We start from the raw sequence: 25,600 nt of genomic DNA, 5'->3' as shown, positions 1-25,600 counted from the left end.
TTGTGACCTTTTTGTTGAGCATCACACGATTAATAGAACAAACTACTGGTGCTATCTTTAGGAAGATCAATATTTTTGTTAATATTTTGGAGAGAGGTATGGTGCTTGCAAGGAGGTGACAGATGTTTATTTGCTGCCGCAGTAGAAGCTTCAAAACAGGATGAGGAACATAACTTCAAGCAGTGGGCAAGTGGAAAGTGTGAGCGCCAGGCGAAGTGAATCAGCTGATGCCGAGGGCATCACCCGGCTCATCACCCCTGCGACCGAGGAGCTTTTTGGTCCAGTCAATGTCCTTCATCTCCTGTAAGAGGAAACGAGCAGCTGTGACACAAATATGTAACTGTTCATACATTTCCAAACATCCATCAACCTTGGACACTGTCAGAGATACATCGATTGCGCAATATGTTTATTATTGTATCATTCCTCTTAGCCATCTTGTGATGAGTTCTTGTTCCTCTTGTGTCTCGTGGAGGGAAAAAGCCAACCTGGCGGTGACCTTGGCCAATGACAAGGACGAGGTGGTGGCCCACGCTTCGTTCTTCGACTATCCTGCTTGGGACCTGGTGGATGCTGCTGAGTGGGAAACGTTCCTGCAGAAACGCTTCAGAGCTGAGGCCTTTACGGTGAGTAGACGTGAACTTTGTTTCTCATCTTCTTTCTCGTCGTCCTCATCTTCTCCTGGTGTCTGCAGCCTTGGAACACTCTCTTCATCCACTTGTTTGTGTCAGCGCACGACTTCGCCACGGCAAGCTTTTGCCACATCATCAGGTCATTGAGACATCACAGGGATGTATAGATGTATAGATACCAGATTGCATTCTGACAAGTTGTTTCTATGCAGAGCGGTGTTCAATACCACAGCTGAGCTTGAATACGTGTGCCTGCTGAGCCCGAAATCTGTCTACTTAGGTCAGCTTCATCATTCCAGCAATACAACATCCACACTTTCATTTTTATACATGCTTATGAATTCATACTGTATATGTTTGTGTGTATAGAACCATCTCTGGCCGACTTGTTCGAGCCTCTGCAGCGTCTGACAGAAGAAGAAGAAGAAGAAGAAGAAGAAGACGAGTCTCAGCTGACAGCATTGATGTGTCAGAGACAAAGACTTTGTCCAAGACTTCTTGTCCGTCCTGCCAGGTGATTCTGCATCACACACACACACACGCACGCACACACGCACACACACACACACACACACACACTCACTCACACACACACTCACACATAATGTCCACATCATTATTTGTAATATTTGAATGCAGTGAGGTGCGGTTAAGTGGTTAGCGCGCAGACCTCACAGCTAGGAGACTAGGGTTCAATTCCACCCTCGGCCATCTCTGTGTGCAGCACCATCATTCTTCTACTTGTCCTGCGTGTCCATCATTCTTTTACATGCCCATCATTCTTCTCCTTGTCCTATATGCCCATCATTCTTCTACTTTTCTCTGTGTCCGTCATTTTTCTCAGCGTCCATCAGTCTTCTACTTGCCCTTCTTGAGTTCTTATTTTGTCAAACATTAATGTTTCAGATCATCAAACAAAATTAAATATTAGTCAATGAAAGAACAACTAGGATCAGAGTTAGGATCTCCATGTGACCTCCTCCAGATGATGTTGTAGTGTAGGGGCTGCACGGCGGTCCAGTGGTTAGCACACAGGCCTCACAGCTAGGAGACCCAAGTTCAATTCCACCCTCGGCATGTTTGCATGTTCTCCCCGTGCATGCGTGGGTTTTCTCCGGGTACTCCGGTTTCCTCCCACATTCCCAAAACATGCTAGGTTAATTGGCGACTCCAAATTGTCCATAGGTATGAATGTGAGTGTGAATGGTTGTTTGTCTATATGTGCCCTCTAATTGGCTGCCGACCAGTCCGGGGTGTACCCCGCCTCTCGCCTGAAGACACCTGGGATAGGCTCCAGCACCCCCACGACCCTCGTGAGGATAAGCAGTAGAAAATGAATGAATGCAGTGATGTTGCTAAGTAAACTATTTGTACAGTAGCCCCTCAATGATGGCCACTAAGCATCAACAGAGCTTTAGTGAGCATTGTGACTAGTGATTGGATGAACAAAGGAAGGGGAGGTAGGCTAATGTATGCCCTAAGTCTCACTGGAGGCAAAAAGGTGAGTTAGTTTGAAGTTGAGTCTGTGACTTAGTTAGCTAGTTACCTCACAGTAAAATAAAACTATGTCATTTTTACAATGTGGCACACGTAAATAAAGTAATAGCTGTGTGTGTGTGTGTCAGGGTTGAAGACCATGATGACGTCATGCACATTGTGGCTGAGCAGACCAGGCTGCTGTCCTACATGGACCGGCCTTACTTCCTGTCGGAGCTCATCGAGGCCCAGGACGAGCACAACCACGCTGCCGTGTGTGAGGTCTGTTGGAGTGGATCCTGGATGGATCTTGACATCTGCGCTCGCATCGGTCCTCTTCCTCGCCACAGTGAATGTTGGCCGTCTGCTGGCGCTTTGACGCCTTGTCAGAATCCTGCCAGGATTGGTTCCCGGGGGGAAGAGGCGGGGCTTACATATGTCAGATTGTAGCTGACACGTGGCCAAGACCTGCTCTCACTAAACTTACTAAACATATTGTCTACAACGAGCATAAGCAGCCCAGTGCTGATGATCAATATTCAAGACTAATAAGTAGGGATGTTCCGATCAGGGATGTATGCTCCCGATATTGATCCTGATAATCCAGGACTGAAATAGGTCGATACCGATACCGATCATATACATGCAGTTGAAATGCTTAAATGTACGACTGGCTGTATGCGCTCCTTGGACAGCCATACTGGTTAAGTGCCGAGACTGACTTGCACCCACAGAAGTGGTTGCAGAGGGCACCTAGCCTGACGCAGACCCGCACACAACTAAAGTCCCTCCTGCACTCAAACTTCTACATAGGTTCTGCATGCTCCCAAATCCGTACTCATCCCCAAATTTTGCCCACACTTGCAAGTACAGTGGGTTGGGACCGGGTTTTGTTTTCTAGCTGCTACCTGACGGACGATCACATCGCTAGTCTCAAACGCACCACACCCTGCTAAGTGCTCGCCCCCAAATGCCGCACTAATGTGAAGCTTTACAAAACCCTGGTGAGACAGGAAGTCCTGACATGTTTGTTCTGAATGCTGCAGTGGGGGCTGATAGGGGAGGGGATCGTCGTTTTAAAGCAAGTATTTTTGGATTTTTTTGACCGATCGATCAGAGCACCCCTACTATTTAATATCATTAAATATTATTAAAAAAAACATATTCCAAAATGAATAAAATACATTGACTAAAGATGATTTAAAACAATGAAACATTGTTACAATGTATGAAAGCTGATTTGAAGTTACTAGTGATGATGTAAAAGTGAATGCGGATGCGGTGTGTCGTGACAGAGCGACGGCGCCATCACGGGTTTCATCAGCGTCACAGCTGAGGTGGACGTGAGGAAACTGCAGGAACATTTTGACTTGAGACACTTTCATGGTTTGTGCAAACGACAACCAGGCGACGATCTTTCCGATGAGGAGGAAGAACCAGAACAAGAACTAGAACCAGAAGAAGAACCAGAAGAAGAACCAGAAGAAGAGCCAGAAGATGACCCAGATCAAGAACCAGAAGCAGAAGCAGAACCAGAACAGCCGGCTTCACCCTTGGTGAGCGACATGTTGCTTTATTTCAGTCTTGCAACACCTAACGTCCCCAGAAGGAGGCGCCCCCCCTGTGAACGGAACACTCAGGATGAAGTCAGTAATACAGGGGTGTCCAAAATGTGGCTTGGGGGCCTTTTTTTGGACATAGTTTGTTTTTTTGTATTGTCTCTTGGCATATTACTAATGAGTTGTATGATTACGTAAGACAATTAATTAATCGGATCCCATATGTGGCCAGGGTTGAAGGTTCTAGGTCAAAGTGTGACGACTTGCTGTGGTTTCCTCAGCAGGAGGCTTCGTCTGAATGGACCTCAAAGGAACCCAACGCCTTCTGTATTCAGTTCTTCTTCTCGGAGAAGAACTACGAGATCAGGTGAGGACAGACTTTCAGTGGGTGAGACCTACCTCACTTGGACGCCCCACCTAGCAGCTGCTGCTGTGTGGCAATGTGTTGTTACCATGGAAACCTGCAGCTTCCTCCTCTTCTCTTCCAGATCACTGGACTTTATTCCATACATTTTCCAGCTCTTCCCTGTGAGTAACCACTCCCACCGTCATGCTGTTCTATTATTGTTTTATTATTGTAATACTTGGAGGCGTCACACGTGTCTTCTGCCAGGACCTGGACTTCTGCATCATCACGGTGCCAACCTTCTCTCCAGACTTCCCGCTCTTGCAGAACTTCCTAAGAGTTCCCCCACGAGCCAGCAGCTTGTTGCCCTCTGACCTCTACATACTGCACCGTGACGGGCTCAGGTGGGCTGACCTGTGGGCGGGGCTCGCTGCTAAAGTTCCTGTTAAAAATTATGGGATGTCCCTGCAGGAACATCACAGTGCGAGCGGCGACCGCTTCTGACCAGCCCGCTGTGTCCAACCTGGTGCTGCACTATAGGCTGGGCCGCGCCCTACTGAAGGACTTGGACCTTGTCTTGACTCACACTGACACAGTCAGTCCCCAAACACACACACACACACCGTCCCTATTTTAATTAGCAATTCCTGTGACCAGAACCTCATGATGTTGCCATTTAAGAAGGTGATGTAGACCACTTGAATGGTTCAAAGAAACAAGGCCGGTGCACGAGCACGTGCACGCGCCAAGGAACAGATTGGTGACAATTCCGTTGAGTTTCTTCTCCAACTGACGCCCCAGCTGTCACTGCTGCCTGTCCAACTCTGATAATTACCTCACACACACACACACACACTCATGCCAATGTCTCTGCTGGGCAGGCCGGGTGTCCTCTGCAGGCCTTCGTGGCCGAGGTAGACGACAAGATCGTTGGCACGTTGATCATCGGAGACGAGACGGTGAGGATAGAAGGTTGCGAAGATGAGAGGTGTTTGTGCTGCGTGTCGTTAGGGTGCGTACCTAATGAAGTGTCCTCTCTGCCTCCTCAGGACATGGAGTACATTCGGGCCCACTACAACATTGAGAACTTCATCTACTTCAGCCATCACGGTGACCAGGAGCACGCTCGGGTCCGTCACTTTGTGCTCAAGCGTTGCTTCCAGCACTTCAGCAAGCACGTGTTCAAGGAGACTCTGCGGCTGGCCAACAAGTCCTGCTTGTACCACCGGGTGCACCCGCTCGGCTCCAGCCAGGAGGTGACGCTCACGCCGTCTCATGGTTTTGTTTCACTGCGGTGGGGGGGGCAGCAGGTGTCGATGTCGCTGCCAACGAGCAAATACTGGACTGAACTTTCTGAACCTGCTCTGCTCTCAGGACTGCTGTGTCCACCAGCTGGACTTTGTCTTCAACTGTGCCGTCCCCGTGCGTCCGAGGCGTCAGATCATCTACCCTCTGAAGGAGCTGGGCATCAACGCTCCTGCCAGCAGCATCACGGAGTTGCAGGTGGGCTCCACTAGATGGTGCTGTTTCCTCCCGCATCCTCTTTTTCTAGGGGGCCACATTGTGAAAAATGGCCACTTAGTCAAATATGCTCAAAGGTTACATATATTTTAAGTAAAAAAAGCATTGTCACGTAGATAGAAAAACGTATTATTAGTATCAACTTCAGTCTTTTGTCCCCATATTGGCTGTTGTGTATGTTCCAAATATTTCAACTTTCTAATCTGCACACGTTTTCTTGCTGCAACGGTATGACTTTAATATTACATTTTTTTTTGTTTTCTTTATTTTGTTACAAGTTTTTCCACAAACTAATTTTCCAAAAACAACAACTTTATTTTGTTTTGTTTGTTTCTCTGAAGATTAGGACTTTTTTCTTTAATATTTTTACTTTATGCTACTAAAATGACATTATTTTCCTCCTAATATTCCTCCTAGGTTGTTCTCCTCAAGTGATGACCTTTCCCCTTAGATTACAACTTTTTTCTTTTAATATTTTGACATTTCGCTTGTAAAATTACCGCTGATTTTTAGAATGTGCCCCAGCCCGCAAATGGCCCCCTTCGGCACCTCCGATCTTGATGGACGTGCTGCAGCTGATCGCTGATTGCTGTCTATATCCTGTGGAAAGTATAAGACGCCGCCCTCTTGCTGGGTCCAGCCAACCATGCTCGGATGAGTTTGCTGTGGAAGAAGTCGCCAGACAAGAGAGGTCCAACATCAGTGACTGTGATTGAAAGCGCAAGAAAAGCAATTTTATAAAAAAGGCATATCACGCATGAACGTTTAAACGTGGACAACGTGGTACTTTCATACCAACACCATCCAATCAAATATCATTTCCCTTTTTCTCGCAAGAATCCCAAGGCAGAGTTTAAGAGGTTGAGTGAAAGCTAACCTCATCTGTGTTTAACACTTGACATCACACAGCCCATGGGTGATAATGACGTTCATGATTATTCATGATTATTCATCATTCTCACCACGACACCAATTATTTTAGGCTGCAACATGCCCTGCAGTCACCCGGCTAAAAGCAGCAAATGTGACACATTGTCGTTGTTTTTCTCTCTCAGGCCCCCTTTGCTCTGAGCCTCATCAGCCGCAAGCTGACCATGGAGCCAAAGGTCACGGTCAACTCCAGGATTGTCCTGGTGGGGGCGTCCAACACGGGCCTGTCCTTCCTTGAGGTGCTTTGTTTCTGGTGAGTGGACGTCAAAGACACACATGACACATTGCACTGGAAGCCTGAGGCACAGATTTGTTGTGGGTGGCCATGAACCCCATTAGCCCCCACCCCAAAAACACCATCTGCTTGTCATCTTCCCACAGAGAAGACTGGAAACTAATCTGTGCTGCTTTGCGAGAATGACAGTCGTGATCAAGCCACATTTCACCAGCGTGTGGCATTACATTGTAATTAACATGATGTGTTCAGAACATCAGGAATGTCCAAACTCTTTCCACCTTAATCAAAAGATGAAGGGTAACACGTTCATATTTTTTACATTTAAAGAAAACAGCCCCCACCAATATTCTTATCACTCACTAACAGAAGTCTTACTATGGAGGTCCAATTTGCTGCTTTTAAGTATGCTCGGAAATCCCAGAAAATACATCCACACTCAGAACATGTGAATGCAACCACCATGCTGGTAAGTGGCCATAATGGTAAGCGGCCTGCACAGTACACACACGTAGTACAGTAAATAGGACTGGAGGTGTCATTTGTGACATTTCCTCAGCAAAGGTCAGTGACGTAGAAATGCTGCTGATCCTGGACCAGCTGATAGCTGCCAGGCAACCAGGGTGCTTGTGTTGAGTGGCGGCTGGCAAGACGGTGAAGGCAGCGTTGGAGAGCGCAGCTGTTTGGTGATGAGCGTGCGTGGCGCTGCTTGCCTTTAATTAGCCTCCACTGTGTCCCTGTCAGCGTCCATGTTAGATGCCGCTAACGAGTTGACTAACGAGCCCGTTAGTGAACGCCCAAATGATGGCTAGGGTGAAAGATGGGTCAGCCCGCTGGGGCCCCCTTATCAGCCCTGCCCAAACCCAGCCCTGCCCCCGCACGCTTTCCTTGTGTGCTCATTGATTCCAGAAGCAGTAAATCCCCCCCCCCCCATTAGCAGCCAGGACGGGGTCAGACGGATAAAGAGCTCGGCTGTGGTCCGGCTGCGGTTCGGGGTGACGATGGCCGTCTGTCAGCGCTTGATAGCGGCGCCTCATTTACATGCAGACAGCAATAATGTGCCTCAATCCACCTTCTGCTGCAGATTAGCATGTAAACATTGTCTCATGCTGCCGGGATTATTATTCTACTAACAGATATTATTTCTTCTCTTTGGACATCAACACAACAAGCTTATTGTTCTGCTACCTTCCATTCCGTCTGCAGGCAACAAAAATATCAACACAACACGGTTCCTTTTGAGCCCACCTCCAAGATGTATTCATGATTTGGGGTGGCCACAATAAAAGGCCATTCCAAAATGTGCATTTTGCAATGCAAGTATTGGGACACACGTCCAGGAAGTCAAAAGTCCTGACTCATGCTAAGTGTTGATGTCTCCGCAGCCCTCACCTGAGGTTCAACAACCTCACTCTCATCTCAACGCACGGTTTCCCCAACGACCGCAGCGTCCGTGGCGCCAAGTTCCTGTCCACGAGGCGAGTGCACGCGATACCCTGCCCTGTGTTGAGCGTGTGGGTTGTGATCATGGTTTCCCGCCTCCTGCAGCCACGCTTACAGCCGCAGAGACCTGGACCAGCTGCCCCTGCGCTTCTGCGTCACCGAGGTCGCCGCCAAGATGGTCGCCATCGACAGGAAGTCCAAACACGTGCTGGTGTCTAGTGGTGCTAAAGTTCCTTACGACTACCTGGTCCTCTGCACGGGCCTTCAGTACCAGGCGAGTTCTGCTCCATGCTCCTGTTTAACATTTCCTATCAATAAATAACACACAATCCAAACGTTCACATCTTCACTGTTTGTATTTGTGCTTCTTCTTCTTCTTCATCTTGTAGGTTCCGTGCCCGACAGGAGCAGGTCAGAACCAGGAGGACACAGACAACCAGCAGCCGGCGCTGTCCTGCCCACCCAGGTACACTGGCCTGGTACCGTCCAATTTGTTCACTTTCAACGACCCCCACGACTGTGAGACCGCCCGCCAGTGGCTGCTTGACAACTTTGTGAAGAAGAAGGGTATACACACACATACACACACACACACTAACAGCTAATACAAACCTTTTTTCTTACATGACCACACTAAGATAAAAAGAGCAATAGGGAGTTGATGGTTCAGCACCATGGACAGCAGCAATCTCTGCTCCTCAGGCTTCATGAAACATCCTCATCATCTTCTTCTCATTTAATACAGCATTCCTTATTCTATCCTGGCAATATTCCTTCCTTCCTACAGTCATGATGATGACGTTGATGTACCAGTCATGTTTCTTCATGAACCTCTTGGGAGCATCACGCTAACGCTGCCGTTCTCTCCAGGTAACGCCATAGTCTATGGAAACGGCGTTGACGTCTTCACCACCGTGGAGATGTTGCTTCATATTGGAGTTCGAGGGGCCCGTATTCACCTGGTCCTACCTCCTCTGGAACGTGTTGCCTGTAGAAACTCGCCTCCTGATGCTGACCTGTCCCATGACCCACCTCCTGGCTGTGCCGCATCCACACATCCATCACCTGAGAGGGACGGACCGATGGAGACGTCACTTCCTGACTGTGACCCAGTCCCAGAGTCCAGTGCACCCAATGACTCTCTACCTCAGAGTGATGTCCCCAGTACCTCACCTCCTGAGCCCAGTAACCCCAGAGACCCGCCTTCAGAGCCCATTGTCTCCAATGAACCACATCCTGAGCCCATTGACTCGCCTCTAGAACCCAGATTATCTGATGACCCACCTCCTGAGCCCATTGACTCACCTCTAGAACCCAGGGTATCTGATGACCCACCTCCTGAGCCCATTGACTCGCCTCTAGAACCCAGGGTATCTGATGACCCACCTCTTGAGCCCATTGACTCGCCTCTTGAACCGAGATTATCTGATGACCCACCTCTTGAGCCCAGTGTCTCAGATGAACCCCCTCCTGAACCCAGTGCATCCGATAGTGTATGCGACGACCCGCCTTCTGATCCTGGTGTCTCTGATGACCAGTCTCCTGAGCCCGGTGTATCCAATGACCCGGCTTTCGTACCCGATGTATCCAATGACCAGCCTCCAAACCCTGATGTATCCAATGACCAGCCTCCCGACCCTGATGTATCCAATGACCAGCCTCCTGACCCTGATGTATCCAATGACCAGCCTCCTGACCCTGATGTATCCAATGACCAGCCTCCCAAGCCCGATGTATCCAATGACCAGTCTCCCAACCCTGATATATCCAATGATCCACCTTCCGTACCCGATGTATCCAATGACCAGTCTCCCAAGCCTGATACATCCAATGACCTGGCTCCTGATCCCAGTCTATCCAATGAAACAACTCCTGAGGCCAGTGTTGACAATGAGTCGCCACCTGAGAGTGATGTGTCCAATGAGTCGCTTGGCTGCGACTCACCCACGGATCCATCCGACAGTAGCGTCTCCAGTGAACCACCCCATGAGCCCGGTGTTTCCTACTTTACTGACCCGGCTGTGGAGAGTTCTGTGATGTCAGCCCTGAAAAAAGCCCGGGTCCGGATCCACCGGGACTGCGTGCTGACCCACATGAACAATGGAGGCCATCCTGATCCTCTCACGTTGGTCTCTTTCAGCACCCCTTCAGAACCTCTCCACCTGCAATGCAAAGTAAGTCCAGTGTCATGTGGACATGTATGACATCACCTGTACACGCGTGTCCTCCCGCCAGGTGTTCATCAACCTGTCCAACAAAGGAGTGGACTATGACGCCTTCAGGAGCATCAGCAGCTCCTTCCTGGTCTTCGACGGCCGACTGGTCATCGACGCCATGTTTCACACAAATGACGCCGCCATCTGGGGCGCGGGCCCACTTACCAAATTCTCTCGCTCGTACTACAGCGACGAGTGGTCCCACGCAAGCTTCAACTCCAAGGAGGTGGGCCAGGAGCTGGCGGCCATGTTGCTGACTCACTTTGACCCCACGCTTGAGCCTGCTGACAAGTCCCCAGACGCCTTGACCCGACTGGTTCCCATTTACACGCGACCCAAGATCCAAGGTCCAATTCCCACACTGTGTTCTACGTTCTGAATGAGTACATCTGTGCAGTACATGCAAGTACACAATCTCATGAGATATGACACAATGCTTTATCATATACATGTGTGTGTGTGTGTATGTGTGTGCAGGTGGGACGTTACCAGGAAGATTCAACTATCTTCACGTCACCAAACCAGCTGCCAACCGCCTGCCAGGACGTCCTGTTGGACGTGTACGTTTACACGCTTGCTTTCTAACCACACCCACATAAATCTAAATGAAGCCCCTCCCCCCACGCATCCCCTACAGGGCCGACATGTGGCAACGGGCCAGGCGAAGAGCAGCGACTACTTCTGTCTCCATCTGGACCACAACGAGGTGGTGGAGACACTCACCTGCTTGTCCCTGAAGCCCCTCCCCATCCCCAACCTCCTGTGTCTGTACGGCAAGCACCAGCAGCTCCTGGGTCAGCTCCTGATCCGCCTACATCTGGGTCAGATCCACGACTTGTACAGGTGCCCACCAATCACCAATCTCTTCTTGCCTGCCATGTGTGTGCATGCGTTAGACAGCAGGTGACCTGCTTCTGAGGTTTCCACACAAATGACCCCCCCCTCCCGCCCCTGACCCCTCCCCAGACATGGCCGCCTATTGTCCTCCGCCTCCTAATCTGTTTATGCAGCTTGCCAATCTGTCTTTGCGGACAGTGCGGAACAAGACAAAGACGCTCCCCCGCGTCGCTCCCCCAACCGCGTAACAACAGCCCAAACTCCCCCACCACCCAACGTGCTGAAAAGCCGGCAGGTCAGCTGACTCGTAAAGTCATTATAGGAGCTGACGGGTCATCAGCGGCTGTTGTAATCATTGATTGCACACAGACAAGTGTGTGTGTGTGTTTTAAAGTTAGATGACTTAGGTCTTGTGATGAAAAGAAGATGATGAAAGTGAGAGGAAGCCTTTGGGTCAATGATGTTTGGTTGTGTTTACATGATGAAGGTTATATTTAGAGTGAACCCACCAGCCTGACCTTTGACCTTGTGCCTCCCCGTGCTGCAGCTTCTTCAAGCAGAGTTGGTGTCTGGCCATCTTTCACGACCGCTTCTGTGACTTTGAGGAGGAGCTTTTTCATTTCACCTCAGCCAACGTGAAGGTCTGCTGTCCAACATGATAATCTGTATTAGTACACGTATTTTGAACCGTATTTTACTGGACGGTATAGAGACGTACGATTCCCTACACGGTATAAGTGAGCGACAGGAAGTGTTTATGGCGTCTGCTACAGTGCAGTCCTGTCTATTGCCTAGTCGTAGTGCCAAGGAGAAGCCAGAGCTCGAAAAAGTCTGTTTGGGAGCACTCGGCCTTCCCACTGCGACACGGAAACGGACAAGTGGATAAAATGAAAGCAGTGCTCAGTAAAGATGGGGGGCGGGCCTACATCAATACTACGCTTCAACACACTTGTCTGCATCCTTGCACTTTACTACAAGCAAACCACAACTATTATTTAAATAATAATAATAATGATACTTCTATATTCGGCCGAAGACAGCTGGGATAGGCTCCAACACCCCCCGCAACCCTCTGTCAGGATAAGCGGTAGAAAATGAATGAACACTTCTGTACATTATATCAATGCTTATTGTATGTAAGACAAAAGATGTAATTTTACATTACAAAGTAATCATTTCATGAGAAAATATTGCATTGTTACTGGAACACAGCCAGGAAAATATATTAGAATATTTTAATATAAATACAAGTCTAAAGTCAGAGTATTTGGAAAAAAATGTCTATTGTCCTAGGAAACATTGTCAACATGTGGTCATTTATTTTTTTTAAGTGGGGATTGTACAAGTTGAAAATAGTAATATTCTACCTTCTAGCATTTAGCACTTTTTAGTTATTTACACAATATATTATTTGACTTATTTACACGAGAGCTGTAATAAGATGTTTTGCATTCCCTTACCGTACTCAAAAGAAATCTGTCACCGGAAAATCTGAATTGTGATGACATCCTACGATCACACGACCCCCTGGCTGAGTGACATTTTGTCCCCCCACCCCTGCAGGATGGCGAATTGACACACAGGGTGACATTAGACGAGGGCGTCCCCGCTCAGCACGTGCTGAAGGACGTCGCCACCAAAGCGGCACTGAGGAGGAGCGCTGCCAAGTATTTGTCTTTCAACAGCAACCTGCTGCCCATGTTCTACTGCCCCCTGGACAAGTAACACAACATCCAATTCTGTATAATGGTGACTTTTGATTGACAGGCATGTCGTGACACCAAGAGGTGTCCCTAATATACTGAGCGCCTTATTGAGGTCACTTGAATGGTTTAAGTGTAAAATAAAAAATTGTAAATGAAATGTAGGAAATAAGAATCATATGCTCTTCCAGCTGTATGCTAATGAGCCACACACACACACACACATACACAGTCAGCCAACAGCTGTCAAATAGCACAAGTTAGCATTGCAATGAACAAACTTGATTCTTTTCTAAAATGTCAGCATGGACAATAAGATGATGACAACTTTGTTACAATTGGCTGCTCAGGTCACATGACCACGTTATTCCACCATAATTTTTCATAATCACACTTAAGCCCATTTGGACACCCCCCCCCCCACCGCCAAAAAACACACATAATTACACTCAGCACGCGCCTGGAACCCCCTCTCAGTGTGACCCTTCTAATGTGACCCCCTTACCCCCAATACGCCCCCCTGTTCCATTGTGCATTTGCTTTCCAATAAAGTCGTCCTTGTGATGCAAAGCAATTATTGATTGTGTGTGTGCACGCACTTACCGCCATGCACGTGTCTGTGTGCACGCGCAGAAAGTGATCAAGTGTGTGTGTGTGTGGGGGGGGGCAATAGAAGCCGCTCAGGAACATCTGCTTTGCAATCTGCGTCGCCCCGGCCACCCCATCATCATCATCATCTACCCCCTCCTCATCCTCATAACACAAATGCAAGGGAGGTTGGGGCGGTTGGTGGTGGTGGGTGGGGCGGGGGGCGCCTCCCTGTGATTGGTCGAGGATGAGGCATGGGAGGTGGGGGTTAAAGTGTCCTTAAAAAGAGTGCAGCAATGTTGACAAGCCATCAGAACCTAAACAGAACCTCATGCACGTGGACCCCACCCCCCCAAACCCCCCCTCCACACACGCACACAGTGCCTTGCCATCATGCCACGAGGCTTCCTCGTCAAGAGAAGCAAGAGGTCCAATCCGGTTTCGTACCGGTTCCGAGGCGAGGATGAGGAAGACGAGCCGCAGCCTTCACTTTTACCGCCGATGCCCCCCTGCTGGCCGGCTGCCCCGGAGAGGACCACCGAAGCAGTCCAGTTCGGCGACCCGGAGGTGATGTACCAGGGTCTGTACAGCCCCACCCGGCCCGTTAGCAGAGCGCTGGACCCGGACAGAAGGTTCAGTTTGGGCTCGCCGGTCTCTGCCGAGTCCTTTCCCGCCGCGGCTGCGCTCGCGGCTCTGGACCACATCTTTGGCCCGGACCTCAAGATGGGCAACCGAACCGAATCCAGCACCGCGATCGCGACCAAGCGGGCGAAAGGTAAACCCCCGCTCCCCAAGCGAAGCAAGTCAATGCGGAAGCTGCACTTTGACGATGACGTCACCACCTCCCCGGTCCTGGGTCTAAGGATTAAGGAGGTTCCGGTCGACCGGAAGACTCCAGGAGGCGACGGTGAGTTTGTGTGTCAGCTGTGCAGGGAGGCGTACCCGGACCCACTCGGACTGGCCCAGCACAAGTGCTCCAGAATAGTTCGGGTGGAGTACCGGTGTCCCGAGTGTGCCAAGGTGTTTAGCTGCCCCGCCAACCTGGCATCTCACCGCCGCTGGCACAAGCCCAAACTCGTCGACGTCATCTCCGGTGACCGGGACACGCCCAGTCCGGAACCCTCTGAGTCCGGTTCGGAGGACGAACAGGTGGAGTGCGGCAAGTGCGCCAAAAAGTTCAAAGGTCACGCCTACCTGCGCAAACACCTGGCCGCCGCGCACGCGCACCAAGCGCCCCTCAACTTGAGCAACGACGGGACGAGCAGCGAGTGTCACTTTCGGCTGCTGCACGTCTTCCCGCGAAAACACGCCCACAGCCCCGCCCTCGCCCGAAACGCCACTATCACGTGATTGTGTTATGGAAGTGCTGAGTTGGCCTTTAAAATGCTAAAAATCTCTGTGAAGGCAAGCCACTGGAAAGTTTGTTTGGTTTTGGCGCAAATGTGTAGTGAATGAGAGGAAAAGTAGTTGGGTGATGAAGCATCTTGTTTATTTTATCATTTGTACCACGTGTTAGCACAAGTGTTAGCATGATGATTTGTGTAGCCACTAATGCCTTTAATGACAAATCCTGCTGTAAAACTGCCTTACACATCTTTCATACCTTTATTGTTTCACACAGAGCTTTCTCTATGACCATTATATCTAGTTTGTATTTATTATTTATGTATTTATTAAGTTATTGTCTTATTACTGTGTGTTTGTGTAGCCAAATGATTTCATTGTTGATGAGCACATTTTTATAGCTGAATGCAATCATGTCAAATAACATTGTGACTCTTTGCTCTTACTCTGCTTTGGGATGTTTCTGCACAGTCTTTGCTAAATGTCCAAATATAATAAAGACCAAAACTAAACCTTTGATTTACCTCGTTTTCAAACACAGACACGATATACGTATGTACCTGTAACTCTTAGGGACGCTCCGATCCTGTGCGTGGCGGCAAATTTCACGTGTCTGCAACGTCACGTGGGGTTGTCTGGTATCGAGTTTGACACAGACTATGCCAATCGATGCCAGCACGTTTGATCACCCCCTTACCAAACTTATTGCAGTTGGACTATTCTTGCATCTTTGTTGACACACTTTGCCTAGCTGGCAATGGCTGTACTTGGCACTCGTGGAAGCCAGCTAGCTTGCTAGCAGCTAGCTGGAGTTAGCCGCCTAGCTTCTGGTCTTCAGACTCCAAATGTGACTTTTCTCCACAGTGACACTTTGTTTTAAAACAATGTGGTTAATTCAGAATTCATTTTTGTCCACATGGAAGCCACAAGCGGATGTCACGTTCATGGGGTACGTACAAACTTTTTCAAGTCTCTTGTTATCATTACACTAATCACGTCTTATCCTCAAAAACACTATTTGTATGTGGATGTTTAATAATAAATGTTGTTTATAAATATAAATATAAATAAATAAACAAATAAATAAACAAATAAATATAAAACATAAATATGTTTAATAAACTCATAGTGTGGCCAGCCTTATGATGCTGATACTATCTCATTTTGAATACTGCAAACTACAAAGGGTTAAAGAATATTTGCTTCAAGTCTTGGACATTTTTAATTATATTATTATTTATTAGACTTTATAAAATGACAAATGAGCACAAAATAGCATAACAATGATCTATTTGCCAGGGTGCCTTGGTGTCAGAATCGGCAGCAGAAAACCCTGATCGGAGCATCCTGAGTAACTATTCTACGAAGGTAATATTCACTCAGATTCACCAATATTAATAAGATTAGATTGACTCAGGGATTTCATTGATACATTTTGGGTTCCAGTAGCAGCAACACTCTATGTCAGGGGTGGGCAAACTACGGCCTGGGGGCCACATGCGGCCCACCAAGTGTTTGAATCCGCCAGTTGCTTTCTAAGTATTTCAACTTTTAACATAAAAAATGGCAACACGGCTTGCAAATCGGATGTCTTATTTAGTAAAAAAAAAAAACAACCAACAAAACTGTAAAATTAAATGACATAGTTTGATGTGGTCTGATGTTTAAAGTACTCCTGAAAAAAGGGACATGAGAACATAGAGCTGATAGTATAACACCTTTACAGATAAAATTAGACAAATAATTCAAGAAAAATTATAATCATAAAATAGTGTGTGTGTTTTTAATATACGTATGCTCTGGCCCCCCGGACAATTTTGCTAACTCAACGTGGCCCACGAGTCAAAATATTTGCCCACCCCTGCTCTATGCCATACATATGCCAAGTACCTACTGAAGGCCTAGGTACAAAATACAATGACCCTACTTCTAGACCAGGGGTGCTCATTAAGTCGATCGCGAGCGGTGGTACTGGTCGATCGCTGGTCGATCGCGGCGTGACATTAAAAAAATATCATCCCAGCATCAATGCCGTCACTTGATTGATATACAGGGCAGCCATTCAGATGACAACTGAATGTTGCCCTTCGGGCGACCAATCAAATCAAACAACGTCTCTAAGTGCAGCAGAACTTACGATGTCAGCCTATCATCCATCCCCGTTACTTGATTGACATACAGGACAACCAGTCAGATGACAACTGAATTTTGACCTTTAGGTCACCGCTCATGCGTAAACAACGATGCAAAGTGCTAAGCTAGTCGGCGAATTGCGAGATTTTAAGCCCTCGCTAAAGTTTATGGTCACTAAAATGAGTGAAGGAGCTGGACCAAGTAAAAAGGCAAAAACTGGACCAAGTAAAAAGGCAAAAAACATATCACTTCCATACGGATATGGAATATTATACGGATATTATGATACGGATATTATCCATGACTGATAAACATTTGGAAGTGTGCTTGAGGCTGGCTATCAGCAGCTACTGTCCGGACTATGCATCCCTGGCTGGTTCAATTCAGTGCAAGTCATCAAAGTAAACTCAGGTAATTACAAAAAATGTTAATAGTTAATTATGTGTGTTTTGCAATATTGGCTCATTTGGTTATGTAAGGTACATCAACATACATTGTACGTACAAATAATCCTCAATACATTTGAAAATAAATAGATGTTTTGCATTTTTGTAGTGGGTAGATCATTTTGACTCGGTCATTTTAAAAGTAGCTCGCATGCTGAAAAAGTGTGAGCACCCCTGTTCTAGACTATATCTACACACTTAAAACACACAAGGTACTCAAGCTTTTTCATGTGACAAACTAGTTTAGTACTAATTTATGTGAAGACAGCCTCATAGTAAGACATGGAAAAAAAAAGCAAAGACGTGATGACTTTGATGGAGATCTTTCTTGGGTTGGAGGTACTGAAAAGCTACAAGTACACTCCGGCATCTTTTTGGTGTGACTTTACGTGTTTGGAGGCAACACTAACGAAGGACTCCCGTCTGGAAAAGAAAGATGAATTGACGATGGAGGTGCTGCTCGGTGGACGTCCTCGTCTAATCCTCCCAAAGCTGCAAATATGATTAGCAATATAGCAGGTGAACATGGATGATCAGACCACATGGTGCTGATCTCATCTCACGTTAATCTCCTTCTTGATGTCAACAGCTGATTGGAACGTCTTATTTCTCACAAGCTGTTTTGGAAAAAGTCCTCGTGGACAGCATCAGGAAGTCTTTTTGTAGCATCTTTAGCTTGTTTAAGATATTTAGCATATTTAGCATCTTTAGCATCTTTGTCTTGTTTAGCTGTAGAAATGAGACTTGCATCCTTGGTGGTGAGATGGCATCTCAGTGGACAGGAAATAGAAATGTGGTGTTGGGTTTTTGGCGATGCGTGTGTTTGATTCCCGGAGCAGCTGAGAGCTGCAGCTGCTGAAAGGTCACTAGAGGTCAAGCAGCTTGTGTGTTTTTTGCGGCAGGAAGCCATCTTGGAATTATGCAAATGAAGGCTGGATGGCTTCCTCTTCCAGAAGCATTTCCTGCCTCCCCTTACGCCAAGACCCATGCTGGGGTTGTGATGGGCGGGACTAGAGCAGTGATGGACACGAAGGAGTCCGTGCATGTTGGAACATGCAACACCCGTGAAGGGACGGACACAAAGGTCCCTGCTGTAGCAACAGCATCACCTCCCTCGTGCCCTCAGCACCATCATCACAGCTGAGACCTGCCTTGGAGACGTCCTAATTGGACCCCAGGGACACTGACACACTACACCACACTACATAGTGGAGTCAGCCAGCACCATCATTCTTCTACTTGTCCTGCGTGTCCATCATTCTTTTACATGCCCATCATTCTTCTCCTTGTCCTATATGCCCATCATTCTTCTACTTTTCTTCTGTGTCCGTCATTTTTCTCAGTGTCCATCAGTCTTCTACTTGCCCTTCTTGAGTTCTTATTTTTTGTCAAACATTAATGTTTCAGATCATCAAACAAAATTAAATATTAGTCAATGAAAGAACAACTAGGATCAGAGTTAGGATCTCCATGTGACCTCCTCCAGATGATGTTAGCACACAGGCCTCACAGCTAGGAGACCCGAGTTCAATTCCACCCTCTGCATGTTTGCATGTTCTCCCCGTGAATGCGTGAGTTTTCTCCAGGTACTCCGGTTTCCTCCCACATTCCAAAAACATGCTAGGTTAATTGGCCACTCCAAATTGTTCATAGGTATGAATGTGAGTGTGAATGGTTGTTTGTCTATATGTGCCCTGTGATTGGCTGGCCACCAGTCCAGGGTGTACCCTGCCTCTCGTCCAAAGACAGCTGGGATAGGCTCCAGCACCCCCCGTGATAGTGGTAGTGAATGAATCAATGTTGTAGTGTACAGGTTTGGAGATGTTTAGAGATGATGCCTTGGAAGATAACGTGGGGTTGTTGCTTCGTAGTAATAATAGTATTCATCCCCAATCCCATCATGCCACACATTGTCATCTTGTCTTTTTCTATATTATTGATGCTTTGTGTTATTGTGACGTGATAGATGTGATTCTATTAAGAAGTGGATTGGGTCCCCACTGAAGGTCAATGTAGGATGGTGTAATGAATGTATAGTGGATGTTTGTATAGATGTGGTATAGTGTAGGGGTTGTATCTTTGTGTACAACACATTGGATCATTCTAGTGATTGAGTGACCTTGACCCACGTGTGGGTTCTACTTTACTACACATGTGTGTGTGTGTGTGTGTTTGTACGTGACAAGGTTGTTTATTTCACCGTGAAGAGCTTTGTGTATTGTTGGACTGAAAACGACAATCGACACTCGCCTCCTTCAACAACTATAACTGTGTGTTTGTGTGTGTGTGTGTGTGTGTTCCATGTAGCGGCACACAGAGCTGACAGTCGCCATGTGCTTCTACGTGAATGGCATGATTGTATGTACTACACAAATACATCTTCAACATCTCAATTATTACATTATGATGATTAACATGATTATTTTCTCAGCATTTCTTTTATTTTTGCTGGTTGGTTCAACATGGGGGGCCGAGCAGGGACACAACGCCATCATCATATATATATTCATATTTAAAGTACTTTAAAGAACATATTCTTGTTTTCATGTCACAGCATCTCCATTACTGGCAAATATTACACTCACACACAATTCCCATGATACACCTGACACAGGCAAACCCAAAATTCCCATGATGCACCTGACATACACACACACACACACACACACACAATCCCCATGATGCAGCTGACATACACACACACACACACACACACACATGCACATAATTTCCATGATGCTAACACACAGAGGTGTTTTTTGCTCAAACATGTTGATACATGTCATTCCAACATCCTACACACAACACACACGCACACACACACTCAGCGGACTGTACTGCATTCAGCCACTGGGTGGCGAAAGAGACCTTCAGTTGTCACGTTGCTCTGCGGTAACAGATTTCTATCCCGCTTTGACAAGTCACCTGATGTGCAAATGACACATAAACAAATAAAAACTGTAAACACGAACTTTTTCCACATAATTCCAAACGTAAATATGTAAATGTTATGTGTTTGATAATTGTTTCATTATTCGTATTAACCTCTGATAGTAAGTAGCCTGAAGTCGCCAGCAGGTGTCAGCAGAACTCCACAAAAGAACCCGTCAATGATTCGCGTCCGTCTTTGCGCCCTCACCTGAATGGTGACGTCACTGGCTGCTCTTTAAACGTCAAAGTGCGTTTTTTCCAGAACCCCTGACCCAAGGAAACATACACATAATAATCCACAAACAAGCGAGCTAACAAGCAGCACCAATCAGTCTGAACCCGACCTCCTGAGCTTCTTAAAGTCACCACAATAACAATTATTATTATGATTATTGATATTATTCATATCTCATTCATCGATCATTTCCAATGTTATTAATTTAAGTTATTGATTCATCAATATCCAGAATTGTTTCAGTTTAAAATTGTACTCCGGTATTATATATGTCTTATTCTAACTGTTTATTATTCTATTTATTTATTCTATTCTCTTTTTATATTCAATATGTTATATTCAATACCTTTCCTGTTTTTCTTCATCACTGCTTCATATCAAACATAAATGTAGGAATTGTGTGTTTTTGTCATATTTTACTAAAATATTGATATCATTATATATTGTAATATTATATTCTATTTAACATAATAACATATTTATTGAAAAGCTATTTATTCACTTGGCCTTAATGTCTTTACTTATTCTAACAATTTCAAATGTGTTACTTTCTTTACTTCTTTTTATATTATATTCTTATTTTATTTACTACTACTTTTTCCCTTTAACATTATACACAAGCTATATGTCTATTCTGTTTTTTTTTTTTAATTTTTACATATCGCTTACATGTTATTTATTGTGAGGTATGATTTATATATGCTTTATTGTATTGTCTTAATTAGAAAATGGCTCATATTTACCGACAGGAAGTGAGGTTTGAATGATGAAATATTGTCAGTGTCAGGATAAAGTAATAAGCAGTAAATGTGTTATGGCTAAGTGATATGAATATGAAATATATGAAACATGTACATTCATAAACTTGTTGGATCCAGAATGTAGTCGAGGTGAATGAGTTTGACTTTTTAATTATTTTGAGTGTTTGTGTTTGATTTATATATCAATTGTGTGGTTATCATCAATAACCTGCGAGGAGCGATCGCATTCCAGTCATTCTATGCTTCGGCTATGTTGCGTGCGTGTGTGTGTGCACGTGTGTGTGTGTAGCGTTGGCGGGCCCTGGTCCACCTCTTCCAGTCGTACCCGTGCAGGGAACCGTCCTTTCAGTGTGACGTGGGCAGGCCCCAAGGGGCCGAGTGCAAATGCACGGTTAGTTCAGTCCCCAAGTCAGGTTGGGATGTCATGTGACCGCATAGGAACCAAAGTGGGCCAATCATGCCGGTGTTGTAAAGACTCAGCGGTCCATTAAAGAAACAAACAGCGGCATTGACCTCTGCGGGTCAATCGGCGGACCGCCTCCACATTAGAACCCGGCTACAAAGCGTCTTTGCTGCGGCTTTGTGCTTTTGTTTGGCTCGCCCCATGCGGTGCGGCGGCGGGAACGTTTGCGGTCCGCCCCCTGGGAAGCGTCTGGTACTTCCAAGGCAAGGCTGCTCACTGCTGACAAATGAGGAGGCGGCGCCGCGACCCAAAGCGGATGTTCCCCATTTGAAATGCCCGCTTTGATGTCGACATCACGTCGGATGCTCTTTTTGCCGCCAACTTATGAAATATTCATGCAGCCTTTCAAAATAAAATGCGTCTTTGTTCCTCGCTAGTGTTAGCATGCTAGCTTTTTGAAGAATGTTTTTGAAGCGGAAGCAGATAAGATACCAGAAGGTGAGAGTGAACATGAGGGACCACTTCAAATGTCCTTCCTGTCCTGCTTGAGCGGAACCAAAGAAGCTCCTGCACCCGCTCGGGGGAACGTTGGGCGTGTGAGACAAAAGTCTTCAACTCCTTTCTTCTGGTTTTAGCCGCTCCCGTGGCGTCATGGCACGGAGTAATGAGGCACCGTGCCGCCCCCTCTCCGCCTCCTTCCTAACGAGACCAACCCAGCTTGTTTGTGCATGAGCCGCTAAAAAGCCTCCAGCTCGCTAAGCGAAGATAAGAGGCGGCGGCGGCCTACGCTCGACCCCCGGCCCCCCGCTGAGGAGCCGTCCACCTTTGATGTGCCGGCTAATGGCGAGCGGCCGAGCAGCCGGTCACACATCAAAACGCTCCAAGTTATCCTAAGTTTGTCTACTTTCCTTCTTTCCTTCTTGACAAAGCTTCCACTTTGAAGGTCACGAGAGGAAGGCAAGGTCCACCTTTGAAGGTCAGACAAGAGGACAAGACGACGGTCGCATGTCCACCTGAGGAACACCGCCATCTCACTCAGCTTTGTTTTAACACTGAGTGACATCGTTCTCTACACATCCACTTCATTCTTGTCATCCACGATGAGGATGAGGATGAGGATAATGATGATGATCCGCCCTGCACTGCTGAAGTCTCACCACCAGGGGGCAGCAGGTGTCCAGTCACCTCATGGAGCCAATAGGTATTTAACCATATTGTGCTCATTCTTGGCCTAAATTAAGTAAAATACACATACAAGGCAGCAGGTGCATTCTAATTGTGAATGCAGTATTCTCTATTGGCCACTAGGTGTCAGTATTCAGTAAGTCAAGGGCCAGAAAAACTTGAAATGATCTCACAACAGGTACAATAATAATAAAAGAATAACACGCTACGGTTAGCGCCATACCCCGAGACAAGATTAATCTCAACTTTCAAGTTCCGATATCACTTCCTGTCCGCCTGCCATTAAGGTCCGCTAGGGGAACACATTTACTGTGACACAGTTTTGTTTATGACTCGTATAGCTTATTCAATCATGTCAATATTGGGTAATGGCCATGTAAAGCCGCTGCTGAGGAGACCATAGCCACCGCGGGAAGTAAGTCCAGAAACAGTGTGTGTCTGTGTTATCTTTTTTATATCTAGTATGTCTTATTTTTTCTGATTGTATGTAATATACTGAGTAATACAAATTTAAAGGTGACTATAGGGGTGTTATTTCATGTCTACAGGACTCTTGATCATTTTAAAACTCGTATTTAGAAGATTGCAAACAGGTTTTCTATGCCATAAACGCGAGGGGTGTCACAAGATTCCGCAAGATTCAAGCGAGAGAAGATTTCTTCTTCAGAAAAAAAACATTCTTGGGAGCGCTAGGCCGGGGAGGATTTGCTGCACAGCCATGTGCCTGCGTGAAGAACAGCATGAACGGAGTGAGCCCTTTTGTCACTGGTACTGTTTCTTTATGTTGGTGGGTGGAGGCAGGCCTATGAGGTCTCTCATATAGAGCCGGTCTGGCGTGTGGGCTTGTGTCTGCTGACACCCCTATTAACCATGAAAACATTCCATTTATTAATATTGAATCCTGACGGCTCAGTCTGGAAACAATTAGTTGCGGTATATGCTGATGAGAACCACCTTAACCCACCGTGTCCACTGATATGAAATGCATTTTTATGATATGATTTCAATCAACGCACACAAAATGCATGGTCACTTTTGTAAGATGAATTTTATTTTGTCTGAATTGATAGAACATTGTAATTTGGGACATTGTTCTTGTAAGCAAAATGGCACTTATGATTGAGACAGTTGGTTTTGACAAATAAATGAATGGGACGTTCCTAGTTTCGCCACTAGGGAGCAGTGCAGCGATGTTTGACTTCCACGTGATGGAGGAGTAAGACATTGCTTGCATGTCTCAATTATTTATTCCTTTTTTAACAGTTGGTGTCCATTTAAAACGTCAGAAACATTATCAGTGCTCATATAGGGGCACCTACCGTCCATTTTTTAAACATCTGGAAAGAGACAATTGAGGAAAACTTACTGCGTGTGTTATTAATACACCACCTGAGTCCAATGTATATCTTTAGCTTCTAAAAAAGGAGCTAGCTTGCCAACAAAATGTCAACCAGAAACTGAAGTCGGCTACAAAGCCTGTCTTGATGTCATCAGTGCCGTGGCAGTTCTAGCTATGGGCGGCATTCCCTCGGGGGCACTGCAAGGGGGAAGGAAAAAAATTCCTATGTATTTCCTCCTCATGTCAGGATGAGGTGGGATACTAAATCAAATGCAGTTTATGGGGAGCCTGTGCCATATTTTGGAGCACCTTCCGCAGTTGAAGATTTGTCAACAACAGTTGAGGGTGTGTGTGTTGTGTTTGAGGAAAGGGGGACTTGCAGGGTTGTATTTGAAGGATTTGTGGACTGCAAAAAAATATTTCAAAACATTTTTTAATAAATATATTAATTGAAAAATTTTTTTTAAAGTAGATTATTCACCAGCTTTGATGAACTGACATGGATGTATACGTGTTTAATTTCTCATCTCTCTTTACAGGCTGGATGACAAAAGGGTTCTCTCTGCATCTGTCTGTGCACGTTGGAATGAACGGAGTGAGTGAACCCTCCTCTCTTTGTCCCAGTACGTGGAGGCGGGTCTATACTCGTGAGTTGATACACACAGCAAGTTAGCCTCATGGGCCAGCATGCGGTGTGGGAATATTTTGCTTTTCAACAGAACGAAGACCAAGCAACCGATGTGTCGCATTTATTTGAAAGTAGTGACAAGGAAAAACTTACTGAGGCGTTGGTCGGCAAACACTGCAAAATGGTTTCCAAAGAAATGCAACCTTTCAATACGGTTGAAAAGCCAACATTTTAGGAAAGTAGGAATTACCTGGGAGAAGGTACATGTACATGTCACAAATGATGACCCGGTGAAAGAAGATGGGTTGAAGGACAACAGAAACATTGCATTTTCCTCTGCCAACACAGATATGTGGCCCAGCTCAAATATGACTAGTTTAAATGATTAGTTTAACAATGCACCACATAAATGTGTGTGTGTGGTTTTTAGTGGGTTTTTGTACAGAGACAGGGTCTGTTTTTTTTTGTTTTGGTTAGGATTGTGAGTTTTATTTCATGGCATTTTCCGCTAAAAGAGACAGATGCACTTTCATTACTATGCAATATAATTACTGAAGAAGAAAATAGTCAATAATGGCGATTGCTGACATTTGTAGGACAATCATCGTCCAGTCAAATTTGGCTTACTTGTTTTTTGAGGCAATGTGCAACCTAACAAAAAAATAGTGAAAAAAATAGTAGTGTTTGGCGGGTGGGGGCAAGCTTCCAC

The 25,600-nt window shown here is 46.2% G+C and overlaps 2 protein-coding genes and 1 long non-coding RNA gene across 3 annotated transcripts; 2 read left to right on the top strand and 1 right to left on the bottom strand.

Moving 5' to 3' along the window:
- The first annotated feature begins 41 nt into the window (after positions 1-41).
- cfap61 (cilia and flagella associated protein 61) lies at positions 42-13,215 on the top strand. Its single transcript, XM_058074309.1, has 26 exons — positions 42-303; positions 476-626; positions 695-771; positions 845-912; positions 1,002-1,146; positions 2,258-2,390; positions 3,404-3,664; positions 3,949-4,034; positions 4,156-4,195; positions 4,281-4,417; positions 4,485-4,608; positions 4,895-4,972; positions 5,063-5,269; positions 5,388-5,516; positions 6,590-6,717; positions 8,085-8,177; positions 8,248-8,416; positions 8,532-8,709; positions 9,013-9,123; positions 9,601-9,623; positions 10,134-10,316; positions 10,378-10,705; positions 10,836-10,918; positions 10,996-11,201; positions 11,743-11,836; positions 12,759-13,215. The coding sequence occupies exons 1-26, from the start codon at positions 161-163 to the stop codon at positions 12,918-12,920; spliced, it is 3,537 nt and encodes a 1,178-aa protein (XP_057930292.1). The 5' UTR covers positions 42-160; the 3' UTR covers positions 12,921-13,215.
- Positions 5,903-15,450, bottom strand: LOC131130134 (uncharacterized). Its single transcript, XR_009129960.1, has 3 exons — positions 15,391-15,450; positions 11,705-11,838; positions 5,903-6,197 (listed from the first exon to the last, which is right to left on the bottom strand). It is a non-coding gene; the product is annotated as an uncharacterized LOC131130134 (long non-coding RNA).
- LOC131130126 (insulinoma-associated protein 1a-like) lies at positions 13,880-15,401 on the top strand. The gene has a single exon (XM_058074321.1). The coding sequence runs from the start codon at positions 13,880-13,882 to the stop codon at positions 14,834-14,836; it is 957 nt and encodes a 318-aa protein (XP_057930304.1). The 3' UTR covers positions 14,837-15,401.
- Positions 15,451-25,600: the final 10,150 nt, after the last annotated feature.

The sequence above is a fragment of the Doryrhamphus excisus genome, chromosome 1 (genome assembly GCF_030265055.1).
Source record: "Doryrhamphus excisus isolate RoL2022-K1 chromosome 1, RoL_Dexc_1.0, whole genome shotgun sequence".
NCBI lineage: Eukaryota > Metazoa > Chordata > Actinopteri > Syngnathiformes > Syngnathidae > Doryrhamphus > Doryrhamphus excisus.
The sequence above is the reverse complement of the archived record's forward strand: the minus strand, read 5'-3'. Positions and strand labels throughout refer to the sequence as shown.

What these genes read in the sequence shown, in the direction of transcription:
- cfap61 (XM_058074309.1), top strand. Translation starts at nt 161, where the DNA reads ATGAGGAACATAACTTCAAGCAGTGGGCAAGTGGAAAGTGTGAGCGCC. An exon ending in CCCGAAATCTGTCTACTTAG is followed by an intron (nt 913 to 1,001) that starts GTCAGCTTCATC and finishes TTGTGTGTATAG; the next exon opens with AACCATCTCTGGCCGACTTG. An exon ending in CGCTCGGCTCCAGCCAGGAG is followed by an intron (nt 5,270 to 5,387) that starts GTGACGCTCACG and finishes CTCTGCTCTCAG; the next exon opens with GACTGCTGTGTCCACCAGCT.
- LOC131130126 (XM_058074321.1), top strand. Translation starts at nt 13,880, where the DNA reads ATGCCACGAGGCTTCCTCGTCAAGAGAAGCAAGAGGTCCAATCCGGTT.